The sequence below is a fragment of the Phyllobates terribilis genome, unplaced genomic scaffold, assembly GCF_046119375.1.
Source record: "Phyllobates terribilis strain yellow unplaced genomic scaffold, ASM4611937v1 Scaffold_3__8_contigs__length_932513732, whole genome shotgun sequence".
NCBI classification, from domain to species: domain Eukaryota; kingdom Metazoa; phylum Chordata; class Amphibia; order Anura; family Dendrobatidae; genus Phyllobates; species Phyllobates terribilis.
The window spans coordinates 645,419,224-645,446,081 of NW_027362763.1; the positions used below are offsets into that span (position 1 = coordinate 645,419,224).

The following is a 26,858-nucleotide window of genomic DNA, read 5'->3' on the forward strand; positions in this document are numbered from 1 at the left end:
TACTCAGACGGGCAGCTGGAGATTTGGGAGCTGTGAGGAAGCAAGTGCGATTGGGGTGACACCTTTGAGGACTGGAGTATTTGTGATGTTGAAGTTGATGTGGAGGAGAGCCCACTTAAAGGAGCACTTGATATCCGTTGAAGCACCTGCTGTTTTTGTGCCTCATCTGGAATTTGTAGCGAATGGCGTGGCCGTAAGAAAGGGATCTTATCACATTGTCCGCTAAAAGAAGTAGACATTTTAGTTTGGCTGGAAGATGGTCTTTCTTCTGCAGATGTTACTGTTGCTTTAACACCTACCCCACGGACACAACCTTTTTTCCCCTTCCCAACACGCCTATTCCCCTTTCCACCAGCAGCAGGCCTTTTTCCACTCATTTTGGTGGTTAACTAATTCACAACTCTGGAGTTGTTTGCACAAAAAAACAATGGATGGGAACCGAGCAGAGCTGAGTGGCCAAACTGTGGTATTAGGCCAAAACTATTGGCTGGGTTAGATGCAGAAAAAAATTATATTCAATTTGCAACCTGATGGAGGTCAGTATAGATGGACTAATAGAACAAGTCCTACACACAGCTAGAAGGCCAAATATTTTTTCAGAGGTAGATGCAGAAAAAAATTATATTCAGTTTGCAACCTGATGGAGGTCAGTATAGGTGGACTAATAGAGAAAGTCCCACACACTGCTAGAAGGCCAAATATTTTTTCAGAGCTAGATGCAGACAAAAAATTATTTTTAATTTGCAACCTGATGGAGGTCAGTATAGATGGACTAATAGAGAAAGTCCCACACACTGCTAGAAGGCCAAATATTTTTTCAGAGCTGGATGCAGATAAAAATTATTTTTAATTTGCAACCTGATGGAGGTCAGTATAGATGGACTAATAGAGAAAGTCCCACACACTGCTAGAAGGCCAAATATTTTTTCAGAGCTAGATGCAGACAAAAAATTATTTTCAGTTTGCAACCTGATGGAGGTCAGTATAGATGGACTAATAGAGAAAGTCCCACACACTGCTAGAAGGCCAAATATTTTTTCAGAGCTGGATGCAGATAAAAATTATTTTTAATTTGCAACCTGATGGAGGTCAGTATAGATGGACTAATAGAGAAAGTCCCACACACTGCTAGAAGGCCAAATATTTTTTCAGAGCTAGATGCAGAAAAAAATTATATTCAGTTTGCAACCTGATGGAGGTCAGTATAGATGGACTAATAGAGAAAGTCCCACACACTGCTAGAAGCCCAAATATTTTTTCAGAGCTAGATGCAGAAAAAAATTATATTCAATTTGCAACCTGATGGAGGTCTGTATAGATGGACTAATAGAATGATGCTATGCCCAAAAGATTTTACTTCACTAGGTGCAGTAAAAAAATTGGTATTCTATACACAGGTGGTATATCTTGCAACAAAGATAGGCTACTCCACTGACTAACACACTCTGCAATAGGCCAAAAAGGATTAGCTTTGCTAGATTCAGCCAAATGCTGTGAAAAAAACTTGCACAGCACTGGCACAGACCTGCCTGGCAAAAACTGATAGGAACTGATGTAACCTAGTCCTGAAAAGGACTGCAATTACAATTAGTCTTTACTCCCACAATCTATCTATTTAAGAGCACAGACCTGCCTGATAAAAGTCGTAGGAAATGCTGTAACCTAGTCCTTAAAAGGACTGCAATCACAACTATTCCCTACTCCCAAGCTATCTGTAGATTTGTGCGAAAATTGGCTTGAAATTAACAAAGTATAGCGCACACAGCAACAGCGGTGCCGTCTAACACGCAGCTGCAGCAGTGAGAAAATGGTGGCGACGGGGAAAATGGCTTGGTCTTATAGGGCAAGGACATGTGACATACACTGCCAATCACACATGCCCTTGCTTGTGTGAAAAAAAGCACTTCGCTCCGTGTGTGCGCTGCTGATAGGCTGACAGATTGCACCTCCCCACTGTAAATGCGGGAAAGAGAAAAAAAAATGGAGATCTTCATTATTCCTGCAGAGATCCATCCCCTGCCCCTCCCCCCACCCCGCTGTACACTCAAACTGCGTATTAACATTAATTTTCATCATTACTGAGAAAAAATCCAGTTATGATTTTGGTTATCGAACATAACCTCGAACAGCCGAATTTTTCTCAAATCGTTCGTGTTCGCCGAACGGCTCGAACACCGCCCAAAACAGCTCGAATTTGAGATTGGCGAACAGTTCGAGTAGAACAACGCTCATCTCTACTACTGACACCTCTTCAGCAAGGACTTCACTCTGGAGATCTCCTCGCGGCTACCTCCAGTCGAGACAAGATGCTCGAGTTTCCTCCTCAGGCTCTGATACAGGTGATCCCTGTTCAGGCTTCTGAGATTCGAGAATTGACGGAAGAATCTCGCCACCCGATGTTTGAACATCTCCCACCACTCCGACTTAGTGTTACTTAGGCCCAGCAATGGTACCTGGCTCTGAAGGAATTCCTCAAAAGACCGTCTTACAGCTTCTTCCTCAAGGAGTGACGAATTCAGCTTCCAATAGCCTCTTCCCATCCGAGGAGTCTCTGTAACGTTCAGAGAAAACATAATCAAACAGTGATGGGAGAACTCCACCTCCACAACCGACAACGGTGAAGAGACGGCCTCCTCCTTCAAATAAAACCTGTCTAGCCTAGACCTGCACTGACTACCTCTAAAAAAGGTGAATCCCGTGTCGCCCAGGTTGTGCCGGATGTGGACATCCACCAGGCGAGCCTCACTTAATATCCTGTTTAACGCGACACAGTCATAAGCGAGCTGGTCTCCGGAACCTCCTCTATCACAGGATCTCGTGACATTGTTGAAATCCCCTCCGAAGACCACCTGCCGACTCGAAAATAAAAAAGGTTTGATCTTCAGGAAGAGACATTTGCGGTCCCACTTGGACTGGGGACCATAGATGTTAATGAGCCGAAGCTCTTGTCCCCCCATGGAGACATCTAGGATCAAGCATCTCCCCATTTCTAATTCGAACACTCGTCTGCATTCAACCGCTGCGGTCTTAAAAAGGACCGCCACCCCGCTATACGGCTCGGCCGCAAGAGACCAGTAGGAGGGTCCATGCCTCCACTCCCGCCTTGCTCTATGCAAGGTTGATATATCGGTCAACCTGGTCTCCTGCAAAAACAAAATGTCGGCGTCAAGTTGGCCGAGAAAATGAAAGGCCGTGTACCTTACCGCATCTGACTTTATGCTGCAAACGTTAATAGTTGCCAGCGTCAATGGGGTGGGTGCCGCCATCATGATTGATTGAATTAGATAGCCTTTTTCTTCCCACCACTGACAGTCCCAACCTCTTCCTCCGATAATGACGGGTTTTTAGTGCGCTTAAGACAAACAGACTTGTCCATTCTCTCCTTACATACATTCTTGCCCTTGTCTGGTGGTCCTGGGTTAGTTGCCCCCCCAGAGGGCTTTGTATTTGCGCCATCTCCTGAGCCCTAACCACCTTGTCCGCATCCTCCGGCCCCGGGTCCCCACTTCCCCCCTCCAGAGGGAGGTCCTGGAGAGCTCCGAACCGGTTGGAGAGATCCACCAGAGGGGGGGCGGTTGAACCCTCCAATGGCGCCTGGATCACGGCCAGAGAGTCAGAGGGGTCGCGCTCCAAAGAGGCAGCTCGAGACCTGGTTCCCTTCCTACCTCTGGCCTTTTTCCTGTTACCCTTTTTCTGTGACCACTCCCCCTCTCCCTCATCAAGACTGTCACCAGAATAGGGTTCCTGGGAAGACGTGGCGTCCTCTAGCTCTCCCCTTTCAAGTCTCTTGACTTCCACGCTCAATTCGCTGTCTTTAGGATCCTCAGCTGCAAGTGAAGTACCTGGGCCAGAGTTTAGGGACATTACTCCCTGCCCCCTGTCCCCACGGCACTGCTCCTGCCTCCTGATGGTGGATGGCGGCAGCTTGCTCCTCACCGGATCCCTTCTTCCTCCACCTCTGCTGGTCCCTTCACCGGCAAGATTAGTCCCGGCTTTCGCCTGTCCCGCACTCGCCTCTTTCAGGACAGCATTGGCGAAGGAATGCAGAAAGCGACTGAACGGGTGACCGAGGTCACCACACAAGTTACACCTAATCCTGCCACAGGCTGCAGCAAGATGACCGAGGTCCCCACACAGTGCGCATTTCTGGGTGGTACGCTGCGCACTGAAGTGTGTGGGGCTACCGCACCTGTGACAGACCTTAGGCTGCCCCCGGTAGAAAATCAAGATCCTATCCCTCCCCAAAAAGGTTGAGGAGGGGATATGGGTAACAGTGTTTCCCGAAACCTTCAATTTCACCATGAAGGTCCAGGCCCCTGACCAGATACCATGGTCATCGAGATTCTTTTGGGGAATATCGGTGACCTCTCTGTATCGACTCACCCAGGTCGTAATGTCCATACAGGAAAGCGACTCTTTACTTGTCAAAACGGTCACTTTCCTGACTGAATTTTGGTGGGTTATTGCCAGGGGAAAGAGACCATGCCATTCGGGGCGACTCCGAGCCAGCTCATGGCGAGACCAGAAAAGCTCAAGGCCCTCCGGTCTCACGAAGCTGACATCAAAGTAGGAGGTCCCGTAGGGATGGATCAAGGCAAAGATGTCATATGCCGCAAAGCCCATCCCCAGCAGTAGCTCAACCACCTTCGCCCTATCAGGACAGGCATCCTTGCTCACCCACTGGAGACGGGCCACGTTCCTACGGTTACTCCTCTGCCCCGTTGTCGGCAGAGACCAGACAGTCCTGCTCCTCTATCTCGGAAGGCTGAAAGACTGTGTCTCTCTATCCAGAAAGACAGATCAACCTCCCTCCCCTCTACAGTGATGGAGCTCTCCCCTCTCCTCAGGGCGTCCAGGAGCTGCTGTTGCAAGTCACCATCCCCAGGGCCATCAGACGAGGGCGCACTACTACCCACAGCACTGACAGCTCCTGAATAGCTTTGGGTTGAACCTCCATCAATGCTGGGGGGGCAGCGGGACCAGCGCCTACTCCCCCCCCCACCAACACCAGTGCTGCTCCCATCATTTACTCCACTACTACTCCCACCATTTGCTGCACCACTACTCCCATCATTCACACCACTACTACTCCCACCATTTGCTGCACTACTACTCCCACCATTCGCTGCACTACTACTCCCAATATTTGCTGCATCACTGCTCTCACCATTTGCTGCACCACTACTCCCATCATTCACTCCACTACTCCTCCCACCATTCGCTGCACCACTACTACTCCCACCATTCGCTGCACCACTACTCCTCCCACCATTTGCTGTACCATTACTCCTCCCACCATTCACGCCACCACTATTCTCACCATTTGCTGCACCACTACTCCCACCATTCACTGCACCACTACTTCCATTCCCTTTACTTGTCACCCCATTACCACCATTTACTCTGCTGTTCTCTGCACCTTCCACAGTCTCCTCCATTCCTTCTTCCCTTGTGTCTGATGTCTCTGCACTCACACCTGCTGGACCGGGGGAGGGCGGCACTTCCAGAGACTCCTTTCCCTGCAGCACCACACCCGTTTTCTTTTGGTTGCTGCTGGCTTTCTGCAGGTCGTCTCCTGGAGCGCCCCGCCCCCCTACTGCAGCATTTTGGTCCTTGTTCTGTGCAGACTGTTTCCTGGGCACCGCTGCCTGCCCTGCACCCACAGATTTTGGGGCCTTGGTGTCCTTTTTGGGCGCTGGGGCACACTGCCCCCCTGTCGCAGCAGTGTGCCCAGTGTTCCTCACAGGTGTTTTTTTCACATCCCTCCCGGCCTCCCCAGCCCCGGTGATAACCGGCTTAGCCGCAGAGGGCAGAGAGGGAAACTCCACAGAACTTCCTATGTCCGGCGCCGTGAGTACCCCCACAGCCTCGCCCCCTGCACTGTTCCCCGCACAGATGGCAGCATCGCTGGACGTCCTTCTCCTCTCCCCACCTTGCCTCTGCCTCAAGCCCATTGCAGAGCCCGTGCCTTTAGGTTTGGTAGGGTTTACACAGGAGGTGGCAGGCGCAACATCAGGCATTGGTACATACTTGTAACTCACCACCTCCTGTGCAGCTCCTCCGGTCTTCTTCGTCTTCTTGGTCTCCTCCACTGGTTCGTCCTCACTAAAACAAAATTTAGTCAAGTCCCCTGAAGACTCCAGCAGTCGGATCTCCCTCAGTAATCCGCCTTCCTCCTCCTCTTCCCCGACACTCCAGCCTCTGCTGTGGGAGTCCTCTGCCCTGCAGGGAGACCACTTGAGCTCCGGCTCTGCCCCTCACTGGCTCCAGCACCTGGGCCTCCAGTCACCTCTTCATCCTCCTCCTCCTCTTCACTAAGGACGTCGGCTGGCGGTTCTCCTGAGGTGTTTAACCCCTTCATTTTTGAGAACCACCGCTGGTTCTTAAACCTCTCCAGGAAGGGACCTGCGCTTTTCTCAATCCCCTCCCGGAGGAGCACTAACCTGACCACCTCGTCTCTGAGGGCTTTAAACCTCTGGGAGGTTGCGGGTCTCTCCTTGTTGGACGCTCGGGTGTTCAGGACCCGGGCCTCCCGCAGCTCCTCTTTCAGCTGGGTTAGTGCTTTGCCGGCGTCCTCGTATTCTCGTAGCATGGCGACCACTCGGGAGCAGAAGGAACTTGTGGACTCGCTGGAGCTCATCTCCCCCCAGGATCTTGCTGGGCTCTTGTTCCTGGGGCCTGGGGTGCCCCGGTCTCCCTCTCTGGGCTGGCGATGAACCGTCTCGGGGTTGGAGTAGGTGGGTATGTTTTTCTTCACCCTTCCTGATCTCCTCACTCCCTCCTGGGCCGGTTGTTGTGGCTCCTTGTCCCCCGCCGGCATAGACCGAGGGATAGGAGTCTGGGAAGCCATGCCGGACTCCCAGTAGGCCTGCCTCTCCCTGGGGAGAAGAGAGGCAGACGACGACCCTCCTCCTGGAAGTCCTGGAGCTCAGGAGGCAGGTGCTACTCTCAGCAGGGAGAAACTGATTGTGGGCACCTGTCCTACAGTCACCTCCCCCAGTAATGGCTGATAACAGGGAGTAATAGATTGTAGGTCTTTATTATTTTATAGAAGTAGTACATTACACGACACAACTACAATACATTACAATTACCAGACCCAAATCACAGAAATAGAAGAGAAATAAATCCAGACAAATAAATCAGAAACTAAAGAAGATTCCTGACCTACTGAGAAGGAAAAAAATAAAAAATTGAATAAAATTAAAGATCCAAAATCATGACGAAAACAAAAAGTAAAGAAACAAACTAACCATCACCACGTGATTTTTTTTCCCCTCCATAAAAATAATAATAAATAGTATAAAATCCTGTAAAACCACCGTCCCAGCTTCATTCATACTACTATACACAAACCCACACAACGTTCACACTGTCCTATATACAATAAAATACTATATTCACATTACACTAAACCTAAATATATTATACAATGTAACACGTACAGTTAGGTCCATATATATTTGGACAGAGAGAACATTTTTCTAATTTTGGTTCTAGACATTACCACAATGAATTTTAAACAAAACAATTCAGATGCAGTTGAAGTTCAGACTTTCAGCTTTCATTTGAGGGTATCCACATTAAAATTGGATGAAGGGTTTAGGAGTTTCAGCTCCTTAACATGGGCCACCCTGATTTTAAAGGGACCAAAAGTAATTGGACAATTGACTCCAAGGTTATTTCATGTACAGGTGTGGGCAATCCCTTCGTTATGTCATTCTCAAGCAGATACAAGGCCTGGAGTTGATTTGAGGTGTGGCGCTTGCATTTGGAAGGTTTTGCTGTGAAGTAAACATGCGGTGAAAGGAGCTCTCCATGCAGGTGAAACAAGCCATCCTTAAGCTGCAAAAACAGAAAAAAAACATCCGAGAAATTGCTACAATATTAGGAGGGGCAAAATCTACAGTTTGGTACATCCTGAGAAAGAAAGAAAGCACTGGTGAACTCATCAATGCAAAAAGACCTGGGCGCCCACGGAAGACAACAGTGGTGGATGATGGCAGAATAATCTCCATGGTGAAGAGAAACCCCTTCACAACAGCCAACCAAGTGACCACCACTCTCCAGGAGGTAGGCGTATCAATATCCAAATCTACCATAAAGAGAAGACTGCATGAAAGTAACTACAGAGGGTTCACTGCACGGTGCAAGCCACTCATAAGCATCAAGAATAAAAAGACTAGACTGGACTTTGCTAAAAAGCATCTAAAAAAAGCCAGCACAGTTCTGGAAGAACATTCTTTAGACCGATGAAACCAAGATCAACCTCTACCAGAATGATGGAAAGAGAAAAGTATGGCGAAGGCGTGGTACAGCTCATGATCCAAAGCATACCACATCATCTGTAAAACACGGCGGAGGCTGTGTGATGGCGCGGGCATGCATGGCTGCCAGTGGCACTGGGTCACTAGTGTTTATTGATTATGTGACACAGGACAGAAGCAGCCGAATGAATTCTGATGTATTCAGAGCCATACTGTGTGCTCAGATCCAGCCAAATGCAGCCAAACTGATTGGTCGTCGTTTCATACTACAGATGGACAATGACCCAAAACATAAAGCCAAAGCAACCAGGAGTTTATTAAAGCAAAGAAGTGGAATATTCATGAATGGCCAAGTCAGTCACCTGATCTCAACCCAATTGAGCAGCATTTCACTTGTTAAAGACTAAACTTCAGACAGAAAGGCCCACAAACAAACAGCAACTGAAAAGCACCGCAGTGAAGGCCTGGCAGAGCATCAAAAAGGAGGAAACCCAGCGTCTGGTGATGTCCATGAGTACAAGACTTCAGGCAGTCATTGCCAACAAAGGGTTTTCAACCAAGTACTAGAAATGAACATTTAATTTACAATTATTTAATCTGTCCAATTACTTTTGGTCCCTTTAAAAACAGGGTGGCACATGTTAAGGAGCTGAAACTCCTAAACCCTTCATCCAATTTTAATGTGGATCCCCTCAAATGAAAGCTGAAAGTCTGAACTTCAACTGCATCTGAATTGTTTTGTTTAAAATTCATTGTGGTAATGTCTAGAACCAAAATTAGAAAAATGTTGTCTCTGTCCAAATATATATGGACCTAACTGTATATACAACCGGAAAAAGAAATAATACCTACTGGTCCCTCTGCCTTACCTTACAGTCATACCCTTACTGCACCTCATTCACACCACAGCAAACCAAAATACAACAGAATATACAAAATGAACATAAATATAATGTCAGGGATTCACAGGATCCCGATTACTCAGACCACCCACTGTGATCTCTGGAGCAAACAGCTCTCTGCTGCCTCCTATTGTCCGGACAATTGCACGATTGGCCGACGATCAATATAGGAGGCTGCAGGCTGTTCTCACTAAGCAGTTATCGGCAAGCTAACAGCGTACAGCATATACACCACCTTCCAACGCATGGAATATGTGTATATGCCCTCATACTATCACTGATAGCCTCGCGATAACGCAATTAATATTATTCGCTGCCACCACTGATCAGATTTGAAATACAATACAGGCCTGATCGGACGCCTGCTTTCTGCTAGCGTATATGGCTTCGGGGTAGGGAATTATTATAGCGCAAAAGAAACAGAACTATTAAATTTTATATTTAATCCAAAAGGGAGGCAGTGTTTATGTAGAACATACAAAAAGTTTTACAAAGAGAGACATTACAATACAGAATATACAGTTACACAAATAAAATGGGATTAAAGAAGAACTTACTCGAGAGATCGCAGAGACGATTCAGTCTGGCTGGAGGGAAGCACTCCAATTCCAGTTCAGCGAATGTGACCCCTGCTTACACATAAATATGTAACTTCCAACATGAGTATGGACCCATCTTCAGATGGGTCTTTTATACCGAAGGGGGGACCTGTCCACACACCCCCTGTGATGACATCACGTGGGCGGGGCTCTACCCTTCATGTTTTTATTAAAATATCTAACTTCTGCGATAACTCCTCGCTGGTTGATCGCAGAAGTGCGCAAGTGATACCATATTTTCCATTACAAATTTACCTTTCTTTAGAGACCACACATGGCATAGCTGCGGTCTGCTATTTTGTACTTTTGCATTACAGCTCACCGGAAGGGCGTACAGATTCGGAAAATCGTGCGTACTGTTCCTTAGCTGAGCCTGACACTAAAAATATGTGTCCCATTATTATCGGAAGTATAGAACTTCAGATATTTCATATTTTGTGTCGCCGCCGACGAGACTGTAGATTTCTGTTGAGTAAATGGGGATGCCCAGGGGGTGAGAGAGAATTCTTTTGAAGCTAGGAACTGCATCCTTCTCACGTAGGTGTAGATTTATCATAGGCTTCTGCTACTACAACTACATTAGTATGTTAATTAGAATGGACACTGAGCTTGTCACCTCTCCTGTGTGTGCTGTGATTTGCATGGAGAGCTTCTTTTACTCTGACAGATGGTCGATAAGGGAGGGTTGAAGAGGGGTTTGGTGGTGGGAGGGGAATTCTTAATATTTTCTATGACATAATGTCATTTTTTTCTCCTTTATATAAACACCTACTCTAACTATCCGTCACCCCTGATCCAGCTCTGGCCATAAAGTTCAGGATACACCGAGCTACAATTAGGCCCCAAAGTTTTTCCCCAGGCAGGGCCTGGACCGGGCCAGATCAGTCTTCTTATCACCTCTGATGAAAACCCCTCCAAATCCCCCACCCAACCTAACTAAAAACCCCTATTATACATAATATACAATACAGATACAGAAACCAATATAACAGAACACAACCTACACACTCACCATCCAAGGGTACTACCGGACTAAGGCACCCTGAAGGAAAAGCCTCTCAAGAGACGGGCCGCCCTCCGGTCACCCAGTCTTTCATACTCCAGAGAACGTACCTTCACCAGGTCACCTAGGATGTTCCTACAGACTTCATCTACATGGAGGATTTTACTCTGTGTCGAGACTAAAACTCGTGCGTTCCACGTGAAATACCTGACCACTGCGCTGACTATGAATAAAGTGTCTCAGTCCCTTCTCTCAAGGTCTCCGAACGCTCCATAGGCCCACCCGGCGTAGGACAGAGTAGGCAGCCGCGGCCAACCAATGGAAGCCCCCACCCTGTTGTACACCTCTGTATTAAAGGGACAATGAAGCAGGAAGTGCTCCATGCTTTCCAGCACGTTAGCACAAGCTTCACGGGGGCAATTCCTGTCCTCGGAGCTCCTGTACTTCAAATTCTCCCTCACATACAGCTTACCATGGAAGCAGCGCCAAGTCAAGTCCCAGTACTTCTCGGGGATCCTGCTAGAATTTAACAAACTCAACCCAACCTCCAGATCCCGACTTGGGCAGTCTTTGAGGGCCAATGGACTCTGAAAATTAGAGAGCAAGACCCTCATATCGAGGAGTTTCCTCGGGAGGGACCTCACCTCCCACATTCCCAGACCCCACCGGCGGATAATTTTCAGAACCGGGGTAACATAAGCCGGGAGATGCCCGTGTGGTGTGTGGAGATCCTTCACTCTTCCCCCTGTCTCCCATTCCTGGAAGAAAGGCTGAAACCATCCCTTGCAGGATAATACCCACGGGGGAGCCCTCTCTTTCCAGAGGTTTGCCATGTTAACTTTCAAGAGACTGTTCACTAGGAACATGATGAGGTTCACCATATTCAATCCCCCCTAGTCTCCTCGTGCGGTAAGTGACCTACCGCTTGACTAGGTTCAGTCTATTCCCCCATAACATCTGGAAGAACAGATTGTAGACCAGTGTCCAGAGAGGCTCTAGCAAGACACAGACGCTGCCCAGGTAGATTAGCAAGGGGAGCAGGAAAGCTTTGCACAGGCCAACCGTTTTCCTCAGTCAAAGACCAACCTCTCCATTGGTCCACTCTTTGGGTGACTCCTTTGATTCTGCCTTCCCAGTTTTTCATGTGGTAATCACCTTGGCCGAATTCGATGCTCAGGACTATAGCATGTTCTTGGAGTGCGGGGACTGTGTCCGGAAGATCAAACTCGGGATCTCCGCCTCCCAGCCAGAGACTCTCACACTTATCCTGGTTGACCTTGGACCCAAATGCCTCTGAGTAGCGCTCCACTTATGACATCCCCAACATCGCCTCTTGCAAAGAAACAAAGACAGTGACATCGTCCACGTAATCCACTACCCTCAGGATAGTCTCTGGCCTCGCCCATCCACGCACCCACCAACAGTCCACTATTGACTCTTCTGAGGAAGGGATTGTGACGGGGTGTGCGACAGAGCAGGAAGGGACACCAGGCCGATGATCAATCCAACGAGATTTATTGAGGCAGGGAACATAGAACATCAAATATCAATATTGTTCCTTAGAGTCCACAATGAGCCCACACCAAAAAGGAGAACAGTTCCGGGGGCGCCACCCGGCAATCTGACACCAGGGAAAAGGCAGAAATAATCCTGGGATGAGTTAGATGGATCCAACAGATGAGGGACACCACACAATCCCACGTGGCAACTGATCTCCAATGGACCTCCAATAGTCCGTACACGGCACCAGGATCTGGCCTCAGCACAGGTCCTAGCCCTTCACACAGCACAGCATCAACTAACTAAAAACATGTCTTAGTGTCTTACATGCCTTGGGATCAGCCCTCTGGTTGGGTAGAGATACACACACCCCACCCCCTTAAACATTTGCTACAGGTAACTGGAAGGATTAGGAATATTTTGGAACAAAGACACACATGCCCCCACTAGATGCAGGACAGAAAATGCTTATATAGGCCTGAGTCCAGTATGGTCCATGAAAACAGGCTTGGGGGGGGGGGGCACTCTGTCACATGGATCAAGCAGAAATGTGTAAAGCAAAGGGCTAAGAGGGCAGTCCTGAAACACCAGATCCTTCCCCCGAAAAGTTGTCCAATCCACCCATTTACCAGAGGGAGAGTCTCAGCCCCTGCATACAAGGTCTTAAGCCAGTCCACAAACCCTTCAAGCAGACCATACCTCAAAAGAGGACTAGAGGTACTCGTGGTTGACCTGATCAAAGGATTTTGGCTGATCCAGGATCAGCAGGAACCCCTTCCAAAGGCCCGCCCTGCCTTGCTCCACGGCCTCTTGAACACCAAGAACAGCACTTAAAGTGCTACGGCCAGGAACGCAACAGTGCTGAACCTCCGAAAGGAGCCGGGGAGCAAACTTCACCAGTTTGTTGAAAATGATCTTGGTCATAACCTCCACATTGTGAAGTGCTATGGGATGCCAATTTTGAATGCGTGATGGATCCTTACCTTTTGACAATATGATCAAAGCTGACCTCCTTAATGATCTCGGCAGCGTGCCCAAGGAGAGACTCATTAAATACCTAAGTCAAATAAGAGAGTCCCTTAAGGTCCTAAAGAACTCGGATGTTAAGCCATCTGGACCTGGCGATTTTTTTTTTTTTTGGGCTTAAGCCCATTGATTGCCAGTCTTACTTCTTCTTCGTTGATAGCTTCTGCCAAACCACCCAGCAAGAGGTCAGTCCCTGGCTCAGGAACAGCTTCATCCAGGAAAGCCGACATCCTATCATGATCCAGCTCCCTCCTTCCCAAGAGGTGTGAGTAGTATGAACTGACGACCTCCAAGACCCCTGCTCTGGACCTTCTCAGGGACCCCGTACTGTCCATCAGCCCCATCACTATCTTACTATTCACTCACATCTTACAGTTTCTGTAAGGGTCGGTCGAGTAGTTCTTCCCATAGTCCTTCTCAAAAACCAAAGATGCGTGCCTATCGTACTGACACCTCTTCAGCTAAGACTTCACACTGGAGATCTGCTCACGGCTATGTCCAGTCGAGACCAGATGCTCAAATTTCCTTGTCAGGCTCTGATACAGGCGATCCCTGTTCAGGCTTCGGAGGTTCGAGAGCTGCCGGAAGAATCTCGCCATCCGATGTTGGAACATTTCATGATGTGGCTTGAATGCAGAGTTTGGGGGTCGTCTGACGACCTGTCAGCGGCACTTGGACACAAAAAGAACAATTTTACTTTCATCAGTCCACAAAATGTTTCTCCATGTCTCCAGTTGATATGTTCTTTGGCAAATTGTCTCTGCTTCAGTACATGTCTTTTTTTTTAACAGTGGGACTTTGCGGGGTCTTCTTGGTAAGAGATTAGCTTCACACAGGCGTCTTCTAACTGTCACAGTCCTCACAGGTAACTGGAGACTGTCTGTGATCATCCTGGAGCTGATCATCGGCTGAGCCTTTGCCATTCTGGCTATTCTTCATCCATTCGGATGGTAGTCTTCCGTTTTCTTCCACGTCTCTCTGGTTTTGCTTTCCATTATAAAGCATTGGAGATCATTTTAGCTGAACAGCCGATCATTGTTTGCACTTCTTTATAAGTTTTACCCTCTCCAGTCAACTTTTTAATCAAAGTACGCTGTTCTTCTGAACAATGTCTGGAACAACCCATATTTCTCAGGCTTTCAAGGAGAAAAGGAGAAATGCAGGTACAACATGTGCTGCTTCACCCTTAAAATAAGGGCCACCTGATTCACCCCTGTTTCCTCAGAATGATTGACCGCACTGATTGACCTCCACACTGCTATTATTTTGAACACTCGCCGTACAATTAATTATTCACATACACAGACTCAGAAACCTGCAGATCATGAATGCGGAGTCTGGGGGTTTTCTTACAATCTACTGCACAAACTGGTAAATTGACATGTGGTAATAGAATTTATACCAAAAACAGGGATCAATCTGGTTAGTCATATTGGACTGCTAGTATTCTGAACATTACTGTACATTCTTGTCCTTGTCTGATGGTCCTGGGTTAGTCACCCCTCAGAGGGCTTTTTATTTGCCCCCCGAGAGGAAGACCCAGCCATCTCCTGAGCCCCAACCAACTTGTCCGCAACCTCCGGCCCCGGGTCCCCGTCCTCCCTCTTCGGAGGGAAGTCCTGGAGAGCCCCGAACCAGTTGGAGAGATCCACCAGAGGGGCGGCGGCTGAACCCTCCAATGGCGCTTGGATCAGGGCCAGAGTCAGAGGGGTCACACTCTAAAGAGGCAGCTCGAGACCTGGCCCCCCTCCTACCTCTGGCCGTTTTCCTGTTACCCTTTTTCTTTTTCTGTGACCACTCCCCCTCTCCCTCATCTAGACTGTCACCAGAAGAGGGTTCCTGGGAAGACGTGGCGTCCTCTCGCTCTTCCCTTTCAAGTCTCTTGACTTCCTCGCTCAATTCACTGTCTTTAGGATCCTCAGCTGCAAGTGAAGTACCTGGGTCAGTATTTAGCGACATTACTCCCTGCCCCCTGTCACCACGGCGCTGCTCCTGCCGCCTGATGGTGGATGGCGGCAGCTTGCTCCTCACTGGTTCCCTGCCTCCCTCGCCCCTACTGGTCCCTTCACCGGCAAGATTAGTCCCAGCTTTCACCTGTCCTGCACTTGCCGCTTTCAGGACCGCATTGGCGAAGGAACGCGGACTGAACGGTGACCGAGGTCACCACACAAGTTACACCTAATCCTGCGACAGGCAGCAGCAAGATGACCAAGGTCCCCACACAGTGCGCATTTCTGGGTGGTACACTGCGCACTGAACTGTGTGGGGCTACCGCACCTGTGACAGACCTTAGGCTGCCCCCGGTAGAAAATTAAGATCCTATCCCTCCCCAAAAAAGTTGAGGAAGGGATATGGGTAACGGTGTTTCCTAAAACCTTCAATTTCACCATGAAGGTGCAGGCCCCTGACCAGATACCATGGTCATCGAGATTCTTTTGAGGAATATTGGTGATCTCTCTGTTTCGACTCACCCAGGTCGTAATGCCCATACAGGAAAGAGACTCGTTACTAGTCAAAACGGTCACTTTCCTGACTGAATTTTGGCGGGTTATTGCTAGAGGAAGAAAACTCTGCCATTCAGGGCGACTCCGAACCAGCTCATGGTGAGACCAGAAAAGCTCAAGGCCCTCCGGTCTCACGAAGCTGACATCGAAGTAGGAGGTCCCGTAGGGATGGATCAAGGCAAAGATGTCATATGCCGCAAAGCCCATCCCCAGCAGGAGCTCAACCACCTTCGATCTATCAGGACAGGCATCCTTGCTTACCCACTGGAAACGGGCCACGTTCCTACGGTTACTCCTCTGCCCCGTTGTCGGCAGAGACCAGACAGTCTCTGCCCCTCTATCTCGGAAGGCTGAAAGACCATGTCTCTCTATCCAGAAAGACAGATCAACCTCCCTCCCCTCTACAGTGATGGAGCTCTCCCCTCTCCTCAGGGCGTCCAGGAGCTGCTGTTGCAAGTCACCATCCCCAGGGCCACCAGACGAGGGCGCACTACTTCCCCCAGCACTGACAGCTCCTGAATAGCTTTGGGCTGAAACCCCAGCCAATGCTGGGGGACAGCGAGACCGGCGCCTACTTCCCCCCCACCAACACCAGTGCTGCTCCCACCATTCACTACACTACTACTCCCATCATTTGCTGCACCACTACTCTCATCATTCACTCCAATATTACTCCCATCATTCACTCCACTATTGCAGATTTTTTTTCCTGCTGCTTATCTTCAGCAACATTCTTGGCGCCAACATATTCCGCAGCACTTTACATACATTATCATTGCTGTCCCCATCAGGGCTCACAATCTACATTCACTATCAGTCTTTGGAGTGAGAACCCGGAGGAAACCCACGCAAACACAGGGAGATCATACAAACTCTTTGCAGATGTTGTTCTTGCTGAGATTGGAACCCAGAACCCCAGCGCTGCAAGGCTGCAGTGCTAACCACTGAGCCACCGGTGCGCCCCCCTTTCGCAGCGACATGCTCGTCTGCCCCCCATAGCCCCAGCTGGCTCAGCCGCAGTGCGCAGGGATGGAGTCTCGTCACATCTTCCCCCTTTCACAATGGTGTGTACATCCCTCCCGGCCTCCGCAGCTCCGGTGATAACCGGCTTAGCTGCAGAGGGCAGGGAGGGAAACTCCGCAGAATTTCCAATGTCTGGCGCCGTGAGTACCTCCACAGCCTCACCCCCTGCACTGTTACCCGCACAGATGGCAGTATCGCCGGACGTCCTCTCCCCACCCTGCCTCTGCCTTGGACCCACTCCAGAGCCTGTGCCTTTAGGTTTGGTGGGAATTACACAGGAGGTGGCAGACACAACATCAGACACTGGTACATACTTGTAACTCACCACCTCCGTGCAGTTCCGCCGGTCTTCTTCCTCCTCTTCCTGGTCTCCTTCACTTGTTCGCCCTCCCTGAAGGAAAACAGAGTCAGATCCACAGGAGACTCCAGCTGTTGGATCTCCCTTAGTAGACCACCTTTTTCCTCCTCTTCATCCACATCCCCCCCATTGCCTCTAGCTGGCTCTGCCCCTCACTCTCCCGGCTTGTTCCAGCACATAGGATGCCAGTGACATCTTCGTCCTCCTCTTCGCTAAGGACGCCAGCTGGCGGCTCTCCTGAAGTATTTGACCCTTTCATATCTGAGAACTGCCTCTGGTTCTTAAACCTCTCCAGAAAGGGACCTGCACTTTTCTCAATCCCCACCCGGAGGAGCACTAACCTGACCACCTTATCTCTGAGGGCTTTAAACCTCTGGGAGGTCACAGGTCCTTCCTTGCTAGACACCCGTTCGGGACCTGGGCCTCCCACAGCTGGGTTAGCTGGACCTCTTTCAGCTGGGTTAGTGCTTTGCCGGCCTCCTTGTACTCCTGCAACATGGAGACCACTCGGGAGAAAGAACTTGTGGTCTCACTGGAGCTCATTTCCCCCGGGGTCTTCCTGGGCTTTTCTTCCTGGGGCCTGGGGTGCCCCTTTTATCATCACCCTTCGTGATCTCCTCACTCCCTCCTGGGCCGGTTGTTGTTGCTCCTTGTCCCCCGCTGGCATAGACCATGGAACAGAAGCCTGGGAAGCCATGCTGGCCTCCCAAGAAGCCTGCATCGCCCTGGAGAGAAGAGAGGCAGACCATGGTCCTCCTCCTGGAAGTCCTGGAGCTCACGAGGCAGGTGCTACTCTCAGCAGTGAGTAATAGCTTGTAGTCTCCTCCCCAGTAATGGCTGATAACAGGGAGTAATAGATTGTAGCATCCTGTCCTACAGTCACCTCCCCCAGTAATGGCTAATAACAGGGAGTAATAGATTGTAGTCTCCTCTCCGTGGGTGCTTTGGGTTTTCTCGGAGGTTAGGGCCAGTAGGAAGGAGAGTTGCAGCAGGGAATGACAGCACAGGTGCTCCTTGCCATCTGCCTGTTCTCCCTCTGTCTCCGCTTCCTCTTCTGTGATTGACAGCTCTGGTGTTATAGAGCCAGAGCAGGGAGAATCTGTCAGTGATCGTCCTCCTGAGCCGTCTGTAGGGGCCGCAGGTCGTAGGAAGCTAAATACAAGGACACCTGATAATCGAGGTCTATTTCAGAGAAATCCACCATTTTCATATATGTAAATGAGCTGCTCCTTTGTGGGGGCTGCTCCTTTGTGGGGGCCGATCCTCGAACAGATCAGGGTCCGGCTCACAGACCTTATTGTACATGATGGGGTGATATCAGTGAAATGACTGAAGGTTTGCTCTCCTCACACAGAGCTCTGCAGTACAGCAGAGCTGCCAGAGTGCCGCAGAATGAACTTTATCTCATAATCAGCACATTTCCCGTTGTCTTCTCATAATGTTCTTATCTCTGCTGTACTCCCAAAATATGTAATGGGAAAGATGGTGATCAGCTCCACAGACTCCAATGGTAAAAACAAATGTCTTTTATTTAGAATTTTTTAAAAAATATCCAGATGGCGATAATGTAACTCCAGCTGGTGGAAGAACAATACTAGAAGGGAAACACAGGGGCACCAAGGAGGGTGCGCTACCAGACGCGTTTAAGAGCGGTCTTCGCACCGCACTGTGAGAAGACAACTGCACATGCTCTGCTGTACTGTGCCGGCTCGACTGTGCTGCATCAGCTTGGCAGTGGTGTGCCGGCTTGGCTGTGCTAGCTCGGCTGTGGTGTGCCGGCTCAGCTGTGCTGCGCCAGCTTGGCAGTGGTGTGCCGGCTCTGCTGTGCTAGCTCGGCTGTGGTTTGCCGGCTCTGCTGTGCTAGCTCGGCTGTGGTGTGCCGGCTCGGCTGTGCTAGCTTGGCAGTGGAGTGCTGGCACGGCTGTGGTGTGTTGGCTTGGCAGTGGTGTCGCTCTGATCTCAGTGCAGAGCTGTGCGTGATTATAACACCAGAGAGCGGCCATCACACATCACCCTGATAACCTTTGTATTTATAATAATTCCTGGAGGCAGAGTCCCATACAGATCTGTGCCCCGCCCATGGATCCTAACCGCTTATTTACATATAAGAAAACGGTGGATCTCTGGAATAAGACATTGGATCGCAGATATCAGGTGTCCTTGTATTCAGCTTTCTCTGACCTGCGGCCATATAGATGGCTGAGGGGGACGATCTCTGTCCGCTGCCCTATCCCAGCTGTCTCCACCTCAGTGCAAAGAGGACCGTCCTGGCTGTGACTCCCTGTCCAGGCTCTCGCCCGCCGTCCTGGCTGTGACCCCCTTCCTGGCACTCGCCTGCCGTCCTGGCTGTGTCCCCCTGTCCTGGCTGTGACCCCCGTCCTGGCTGTGACCCCATTCCTGGCACTCACCCGCCGTCCTGTGCTCACACACTCCTTCTCTGGCACTCGCCCGCCGTCCTGTCCTCACACACTCCTTCTCTGGCACTCGCCCACCGTCCTGTGCTCACACACTCCTTCTCTGGCAATCGCCCGCCGTCCTGTGCTCACACACTCCTTCTCTGGCACTCGCCCGCCGTCCTAGCTGTGACCCCCTTCCTGGCACTCGCCCGCCGTCCTGGCTGTGACCCCCGTCCTGGTTGTGACCTACTTCCTGGCACTCGCCCGCCGTCCTGTGCTCACACACTCCTCCTCTGGCACTCGCCTGCCGTCCTGTGCTCACACACTCCTTCTCTGGCACTCGCTCGCCGTCCTGTGCTCACACACTCCTTCTCTGGCACTCGCTCGCCATCCTGTGCTCACACACTCCTTCTCTGGCACTCGCCCGCCGTCCTGTGCTCACACACTCCTTCTCTGGCACTCGCCCGCCGTCCTGTGCTCACACACTCCTTCTCTGGCACTCGCCCGCCGTCCTGTGCTCACACACTCCTTCTCTGGCACTCGCCCGCCGTCCTGTGCTCACACACTCCTCTGGCACTAGCCCGCCGTCCTGTGCTCACACACTCCTTCTCTGGCACTCGCCCGCTGTCCTGTGCTCACACACTCCTTCTCTGGCACTCGCCCGCCGTCCTGGCTGTGACCCCCTTCCTGGCACTCGCCCGCTGTCCTGGCTGTGACCCCCGTCCTGGCTGTGACCTACTTCCTGGCACTCGCCCACCGTCCTGTGCTCACACACTCCTCCTCTGGCACTCGCCCGCCGTCCTGTGCTCACACACTCCTTCTCTGGCACTTGCCCGCCGTCCTGTGCTCACACACTCCTTCTCTGGCACTCGCCCACCGTCCTGTGCTCACACACTCCTTCTCTGGCAATCGCCCGCCGTCCTGTGCTCACACACTCCTTCTCTGGCACTCGCCCGCCGTCCTGGCTGTGACCCCCTTCCTGGCACTCGCCCGCCGTCCTGGCTGTGACCCCCGTCCTGGTTGTGACCTACTTCCTGGCACTCGCCCGCCGTCCTGTGCTCACACACTCCTCCTCTGGCACTCGCCTGCCGTCCTGTGCTCACACACTCCTTCTCTGGCACTCGCTCGCCATCCTGTGCTCACACACTCCTTCTCTGGCACTCGCTCGCCATCCTGTGCTCACACACTCCTTCTCTGGCACTCGCCCGCCGTCCTGTGCTCACACACTCCTTCTCTGGCACTCGCCCACCGTCCTGTGCTCACACACTCCTTCTCTGGCACTCGCCCGCCGTCCTGTGCTCACACACTCCTTCTCTGGTACTCGCCCGCTGTCCTGTGCTCACACACTCCTTCTCTGGTACTCGCCCGCTGTCCTGTGCTCACACACTCCTTCTCTGGCACTCGCCCGCCGTCCTGTGCTCACACACTCCTTCTCTGGCACTCGCCCGCCGCCCTGGCTGTGACCCCCTTCCTGGCACTCGCCCGCTGTCCTGGCTGTGACCCCCGTCCTGGTTGTGACCTACTTCCTGGCACTCGCCCGCCGTCCTGTGCTCACACACTCCTTCTCTGGCACTCGCCCGCCGTCCTGTGCTCACACACTCCTTCTCTGGCACTCGCCCGCCGTCCTGTGCTCACACACTCCTTCTCTGGCACTCGCCCGCCGTCCTGTGCTCACACACTCCTCCTCTGGCGGATGCGGTGTCGCTCCTCTTGGTCCTGTGTCTTAGGAGCTTGAGCTTACTTTCACTGTCGCTGAGCGCGGGGCCTCTGCAATCACACGAGGACCTGACATCCTTCAGGTGTGGACGCGTACCTACGTGTTGTCAGACCGCACTGGGCTGTTGGGGAGCGATGTGACCAGGGCAGATAATGGCACCGCCGGAAGAGATCTGCTCCGGAGCAGCGGCCTGAGCCTGCGCTGGTGAGGGCTGTCGGGACTGAGCAACGATGAGGAGATGTGTGCTATTTTTTCTCTGGTGTCAGCCAGTCTAACCCCACAATCAGCAGTGGATCTCTATCCGAGATGTCCCAGCCTGAAGCCGGAGAACGAGCAGCAGCGCCGGACTACAACTCCTATCAGATAACAGATCAAACGTGCTCATCAGCAGCGCCATCACCACAGGTGCAGTAGGCACGAGCCCCGGGGCGCTAACCGCCGCCACCCGCCGGTTGTCCCCAGAGCGCTGCCTGTCACCACATACAGGTCGTCATCGGGGCGCTGCCTGTCACCACATACAGGTCATCCTCAGGGCGCTGCCTGCTGCCACATACAGGTTGTCCTCGGGGCGCTGCCTGCCGCCACATACTGGTCGTCCTCGGGGCGCTGCCTGCCACCACATACAGGTCGTCCTTGGGGCGCTGCCTGCTGCCACATACAGGTCATCCTCAGGGCGCTGCCTGCTGCCACATACAGGTTGTCCTCGGGGCGCTGCCTGCTCATCACATACAGGTCGTCCTCGGGGTGCTACCTGCTACCACATACAGGTCGTCCTCGGGGCGCTACCTGCTACCACATACAGGTCGTCCTCGGGGCGCTACCTGCTACCACATACAGGTCGTCCTCGGGGTGCTGCCTGCCGCCACATACAGGTCGTCATCAGAGCGCTGCCTGCCGCCACATACAGGTCGTCCTCAGGGCGCTGCCTGCTACCACATACAGGTCGTCCTCAGGGCGCTGCCTGCTACCACATACAGGTCGTCCTCAGGGCGCTGCCTGCTACCACACACAGGTCGTCCTCGGGGCGCTGCCTGCAGCCACACACAGGTCGTCCTCGGGGCGCTGCCTGTCGCCACATACAGGTCGTCCTCGCGGCGCTGCCTGCCACCACATACAGGTCGTCCTCGCGGCGCTGCCTGCTCATCACATACAGGTCGTCCTCGGGGGGCTGCCTGCTCATCACATACAGGTCGTCCTTGGGGCGCTGCCTGCCGCCACATACAGGTCGTCCTCAGGGCGCTGCCTGCCATCACATACAGGTCGTCCTCAGGGCGCTGCCTGCCACCACATACAGGTTGTCCTCGGGGCGCTGCCTGCCGCCACATACAGGTCGTCCTCAGGGCGCTGCCTGCCGCCACATACAGGTCGTCCTCAGGGCGCTGCCTGCTCATCAAATACAGGTCGTCCTCAGGGCGCTGCCTGCCACCACATACAGGTTGTCCTCGGGGCGCTGCCTGCCGCCACATACAGGTCGTCCTCAGGGCGCTGCCTGCCGCCACATACAGGTCGGCCCCCTGGCGCTGCCTGCTCATCACATACAGGTCGTCCTCGGTTCAAAGACAAAGTGATGAAGTGCGAGAAGGAAGGGGAGCTGTGATATTAGGGGATTGGGAGATATGGGTGATTTTTTTCTTGGAAATAAGTGGCAGATCATCAGCGCTGAAGTTTGAGATTTAACTCAGTAAATCCAAAGCCTCGCACTGATGGTAAGAAAACAAATGAGCGATCAAGAACCGCATTCATAGAACGCTACAACGCGCGAGAACAGTCCACAAACTACTGTGGAGAGCGACACCGAGTCCTGTGCTCGTCTACATGGCATGCAGCCTCCGGCAAACACCAGCTCCTCCACAGCGCCTCACACAACCTCCATGATCCGGTCACCACACACATCCAATCTATAAAACTTTTTAAATAATAAACCTCCAGGACCAGACAGGTTCACTAAGCTCCGGGCGGGCAATCGAAGCCTGGGAACCCCTCTAAGCTCCGGTCAGCCAGTCGGAGCCTGGGATCCCCTCTAGGCTTCGGGCAGACAAATAGGGCCTGGGATCCCCTCTAAGCTCCGGGCGGGCAATCAGAGCCTGGAATCCCCTCTAAGCTCCGGGCGGGCAATCAGAGCCTGGGATCCCTTCTAAGCTCCGGGCGGGCAATCAGAGCCTGGGATCCCCTCTAAGCTCCGGGCGGACAATCCCAGCCTGGGATCCCCTCTAAGCTCCGGGCGGGCAATCCAGGCTTGGGATCCCCTCTAAGCTCCGGGCGGGCAATCAGAGCCTGGGATCCCCTCTAAGCTCCGGGCGGACAATCAGGGCCTGGGATCCCCTCTAAGCTCCGGGTGGACAATCATGGCCTGGGATCCCCTCTAAGCTCCGGGCGGACAATCATGGCCTGGGATCCCCTCTAAGCTCCGGGCGGACAATCATGGCCTGGGATCCCCTCTAAGCTCCGGGTGGACAATCATGGCCTGGGATCCCCTCTAAGCTCCGGGCGGACAATCATGGCCTGGGATCCCCTCTAAGCTCCGGGCGGACAATCATGGCCTGGGATCCCCTCTAAGCTCCGGGCGGACAATCATGGCCTGGGATCCCCTCTAAGCTCCGGGCGGACAATCATGGCCTGGGATCCCCTCTAAGCTCCGGGCGGACAATCATGGCCTGGGATCCCCTCTAAGCTCCGGGCGGACAATCATGGCCTGGGATCCCCTCTAAACTCTGGGCGGACAATCAGGGCCTGGGATCCCCTCTAAGCTCCGGGCGGACAATCAGGGCCTGGGATCCCCTCTAAGCTCCGGGCCAGTCAGAGCCTGAATATTTATCATCACTAATAAACCCGCCGAGGCCGAGAGCGCGGGCGTTGAGCCATGCACATTGAGGACAGATGTCTTAACAAAATTTGTGTTTGTAGGTAATAGTTTTAAAGCGACCACCAGTAGAGCGGATTTTATCCTTACAATTTATTTCCAAACCATTTGCGATCCATAACAGAACTAGATCCCCCCCACACACCTTCTCCCATGATTTTTTTCCTCGCCCTAGAAGCTCTTGCAGAATTAGATCTAACACATATTATGGACTCCTCGCAGGCAGCACGTCCCATAAAATAGCCGTTCTGTGGATGGATCATGCAATCCCTTCCCGAAACTATGAAAGTATTCAAGGCCTCAGCCAAACCTCGTACCAAGCTGAAATTGTCCCAAATGCCGAGCGCTGAACTTGGGTATGGTGTCAATGGACGATAACAGAGAAGTGCCCTCTTCAGCGGGATCGGGGAGGCATCACTCCCATCAGCGGGAAAGGGGAGGAGTCACTCTCCTGGGCAGTCTTCTGACCATTCCCTCTAAGATGTTACAAGCCGATTACTGATCAGAGCCTCGCGCCCGTCTCTATATCTCATTATATTATATATATATATATACATACATACATACATACATACACACACACACACACACACATTTACGAAGGTGCTGCTGCAACTCAGTAAGTTTCTCTTTCCCTGCCGACTCGTTTTTTTGTTAAAAAACTATGATGTTTTTATTATTTTTCAAAACGTCAATAAAAATAATAAGAAAATAGATAGTTGTGAGCGCTGCTCTGGAAGAGACTGGAGTATAAATGACGATGTAACGGCAGAGTTGTGAGCGCTGCTCAGGAGGACGACAGACCCTTGTATGCAGGCACGGGGCAGCTGGAGATGACGCTCACACTGTGCCCAGCCTCCACGCATTACATTTAATTAAAGTCTATGGAAAATAAGTGATCTGCAGAAACCGTAACACCATGTGTGGAGAGGAGCGCGCCGGCCCCCTCTGGGAGCCCCGGACGGAGAACGCCGGCCCCCTCTGGGAGCCCCGGACGGAGAACGCCGGCCCCCTCTGGGACTCTAATAGTGCTGCCCCTCAGTCCAAGCTCGAGGCGTCCAGCTCGTCCAGGAAGCGGCGACATTTCCCCATCAGGATTTTAATGGCCTCTGTGAGCAGCGTGTCCGGCGCCAGGATCCCCGTCGATTCTACGGAGACTAAAAAGACGTAAGATCAGAATAACATGGAGCCGCTGCGATCGGACCGCTCCATCGATTTATCATTCATCATTTCTGTTCCCCCGGTTTCTATTCTACAAATCTGAAAGATCAATTCCTTCATGTAAAGAACCAAGCGGACAATTATCTGCAGCGGCTCCAGGAAGAGCGCGACCGCCGGAGCTGCACGACACCCCGGCCACCACAAGCAGGACGGGGACCCCGAAGACAGGGAATCCGAGGGGGAGAGGACCCGAGGGAGAGCAAAGGGGAGAGCTGAGCGAGGGAGAGCAAAGGGGAGAGCCAGGGGAGGGGAAAGGGGAGAGCAAAGGGGAGAGCCGAGGGAGGGACAGGACTGTACCACTGGAGACGAGAGACGGGAGATCCCGTTCACATACTGGACTCAGCACAATGACAGTGATGTGAGGAGCCCCCAGAATGTGGACCCTCGCAACATCACTCCCCTACATCGTCCACTGTACAAGCATCAGCCTGAGCTCTGTCCCATCCACAAATACATTTTATCATTCATAGGCTGTAGATGGCGCTATATCGTGCACCCACCGCCCCGAGCCGCTGAACTCTCCTCTAATAATGCCCTGGGACGTCTCCATGTCACCTGACAGCGGCACTGTGGTTACCGGCGCTCGTCCCCCATCTATGCCCTATAGTAATATGACGCCCTGAACGCTGAAAGTTACACCACTCCATATATTCTGCCTCCGTCAGATGCGCCAGTCACCTGCATCCACATGGCGCCACACACCCCGGGGGGGCGCCGCACCTCTCACCCGCTCAGGTCTATCTCCGGGCCGCACATGCAGTTTCCTCGAGCAGGGAGTCTGTGCTCACTGCCCCATGGACCACAACACTTGGGGGGCTTCTTTGCACACGGTCCATAGTCTGTATACAACGCAGTAATGCAGACATCATACACTACTACAAGACCCCCGACACAGCTCCCTCCGTGCTCCGCGGCTGCACCGGACCCCGCTCTATACTCTGGTGCTTGTCTGTGTGACCCATCACTGTCAGCAGTTACTGTATCACTGCTAAAAACACATACTGCGGTCACATACCCCGATACGCTGCGGTCATACACGCACCCCCCTCCCCCCGATAAGCTGCGGTCACACATACCCCCTCCCCCCGATACGCTGCCACAGTGCGGGGCCCGGCTGTACACTTACAGATGAAGTGGTCGCGCACTCGTCCCATCTTCACCAAGTTCTTCAGGTCGTCGTGGCGGAAGATCTCTCTGCTGCCCGTGTCCATCCGCGCGTTCTGCACCCGAGCCGCCCTCTTACCTGGGGGGAGGAGGGTTAATGGGGCGAGGAACCGGCGTGCGGGCCACCACTACACGCAGGGACACCCACCTTTCACATTATCTACGGCGATGACCCCAGAGGAGAAACATCTCTGCAGTCTGTCTGCCAGATCCCCCTCCACGGGGTGCAGCAGTGAGATCTCCGGCAGGAGGCGGTAACTGGCTGTGGCCACCGGAGAAAACTTAGCGTGATCCTTCCCTGCGGAGGACACAGGCAGC

General features: G+C 52.2%; 1 protein-coding gene across 3 annotated transcripts in view; it reads right to left on the bottom strand.

Moving 5' to 3' along the window:
- The window catches only part of POLR1C (RNA polymerase I and III subunit C), a 53,067-nt gene that overhangs the window by 23,256 nt on the left and 2,953 nt on the right, over positions 1 to 26,858 (bottom strand). The window contains exons 7-10 of one of the 3 annotated variants that reach the window (XR_012318043.1): positions 26,689 to 26,838; positions 26,503 to 26,619; positions 25,125 to 25,312; positions 24,802 to 25,091 (exon numbers count right to left, since the gene is read on the bottom strand). Coding sequence is in view for 2 of the 3 variants with exons in the window: in XM_073671621.1 (XP_073527722.1) it covers positions 25,194 to 25,312; positions 26,503 to 26,619; positions 26,689 to 26,838 (386 nt within the window). In the remaining variant the exon portion in view is untranslated. Of the gene's footprint in view, positions 1 to 24,801; positions 25,313 to 26,502; positions 26,620 to 26,688; positions 26,839 to 26,858 lie in introns of those variants that run through there. The other 2 variants (XM_073671621.1, XM_073671622.1) reach the window with 2 other exon arrangements.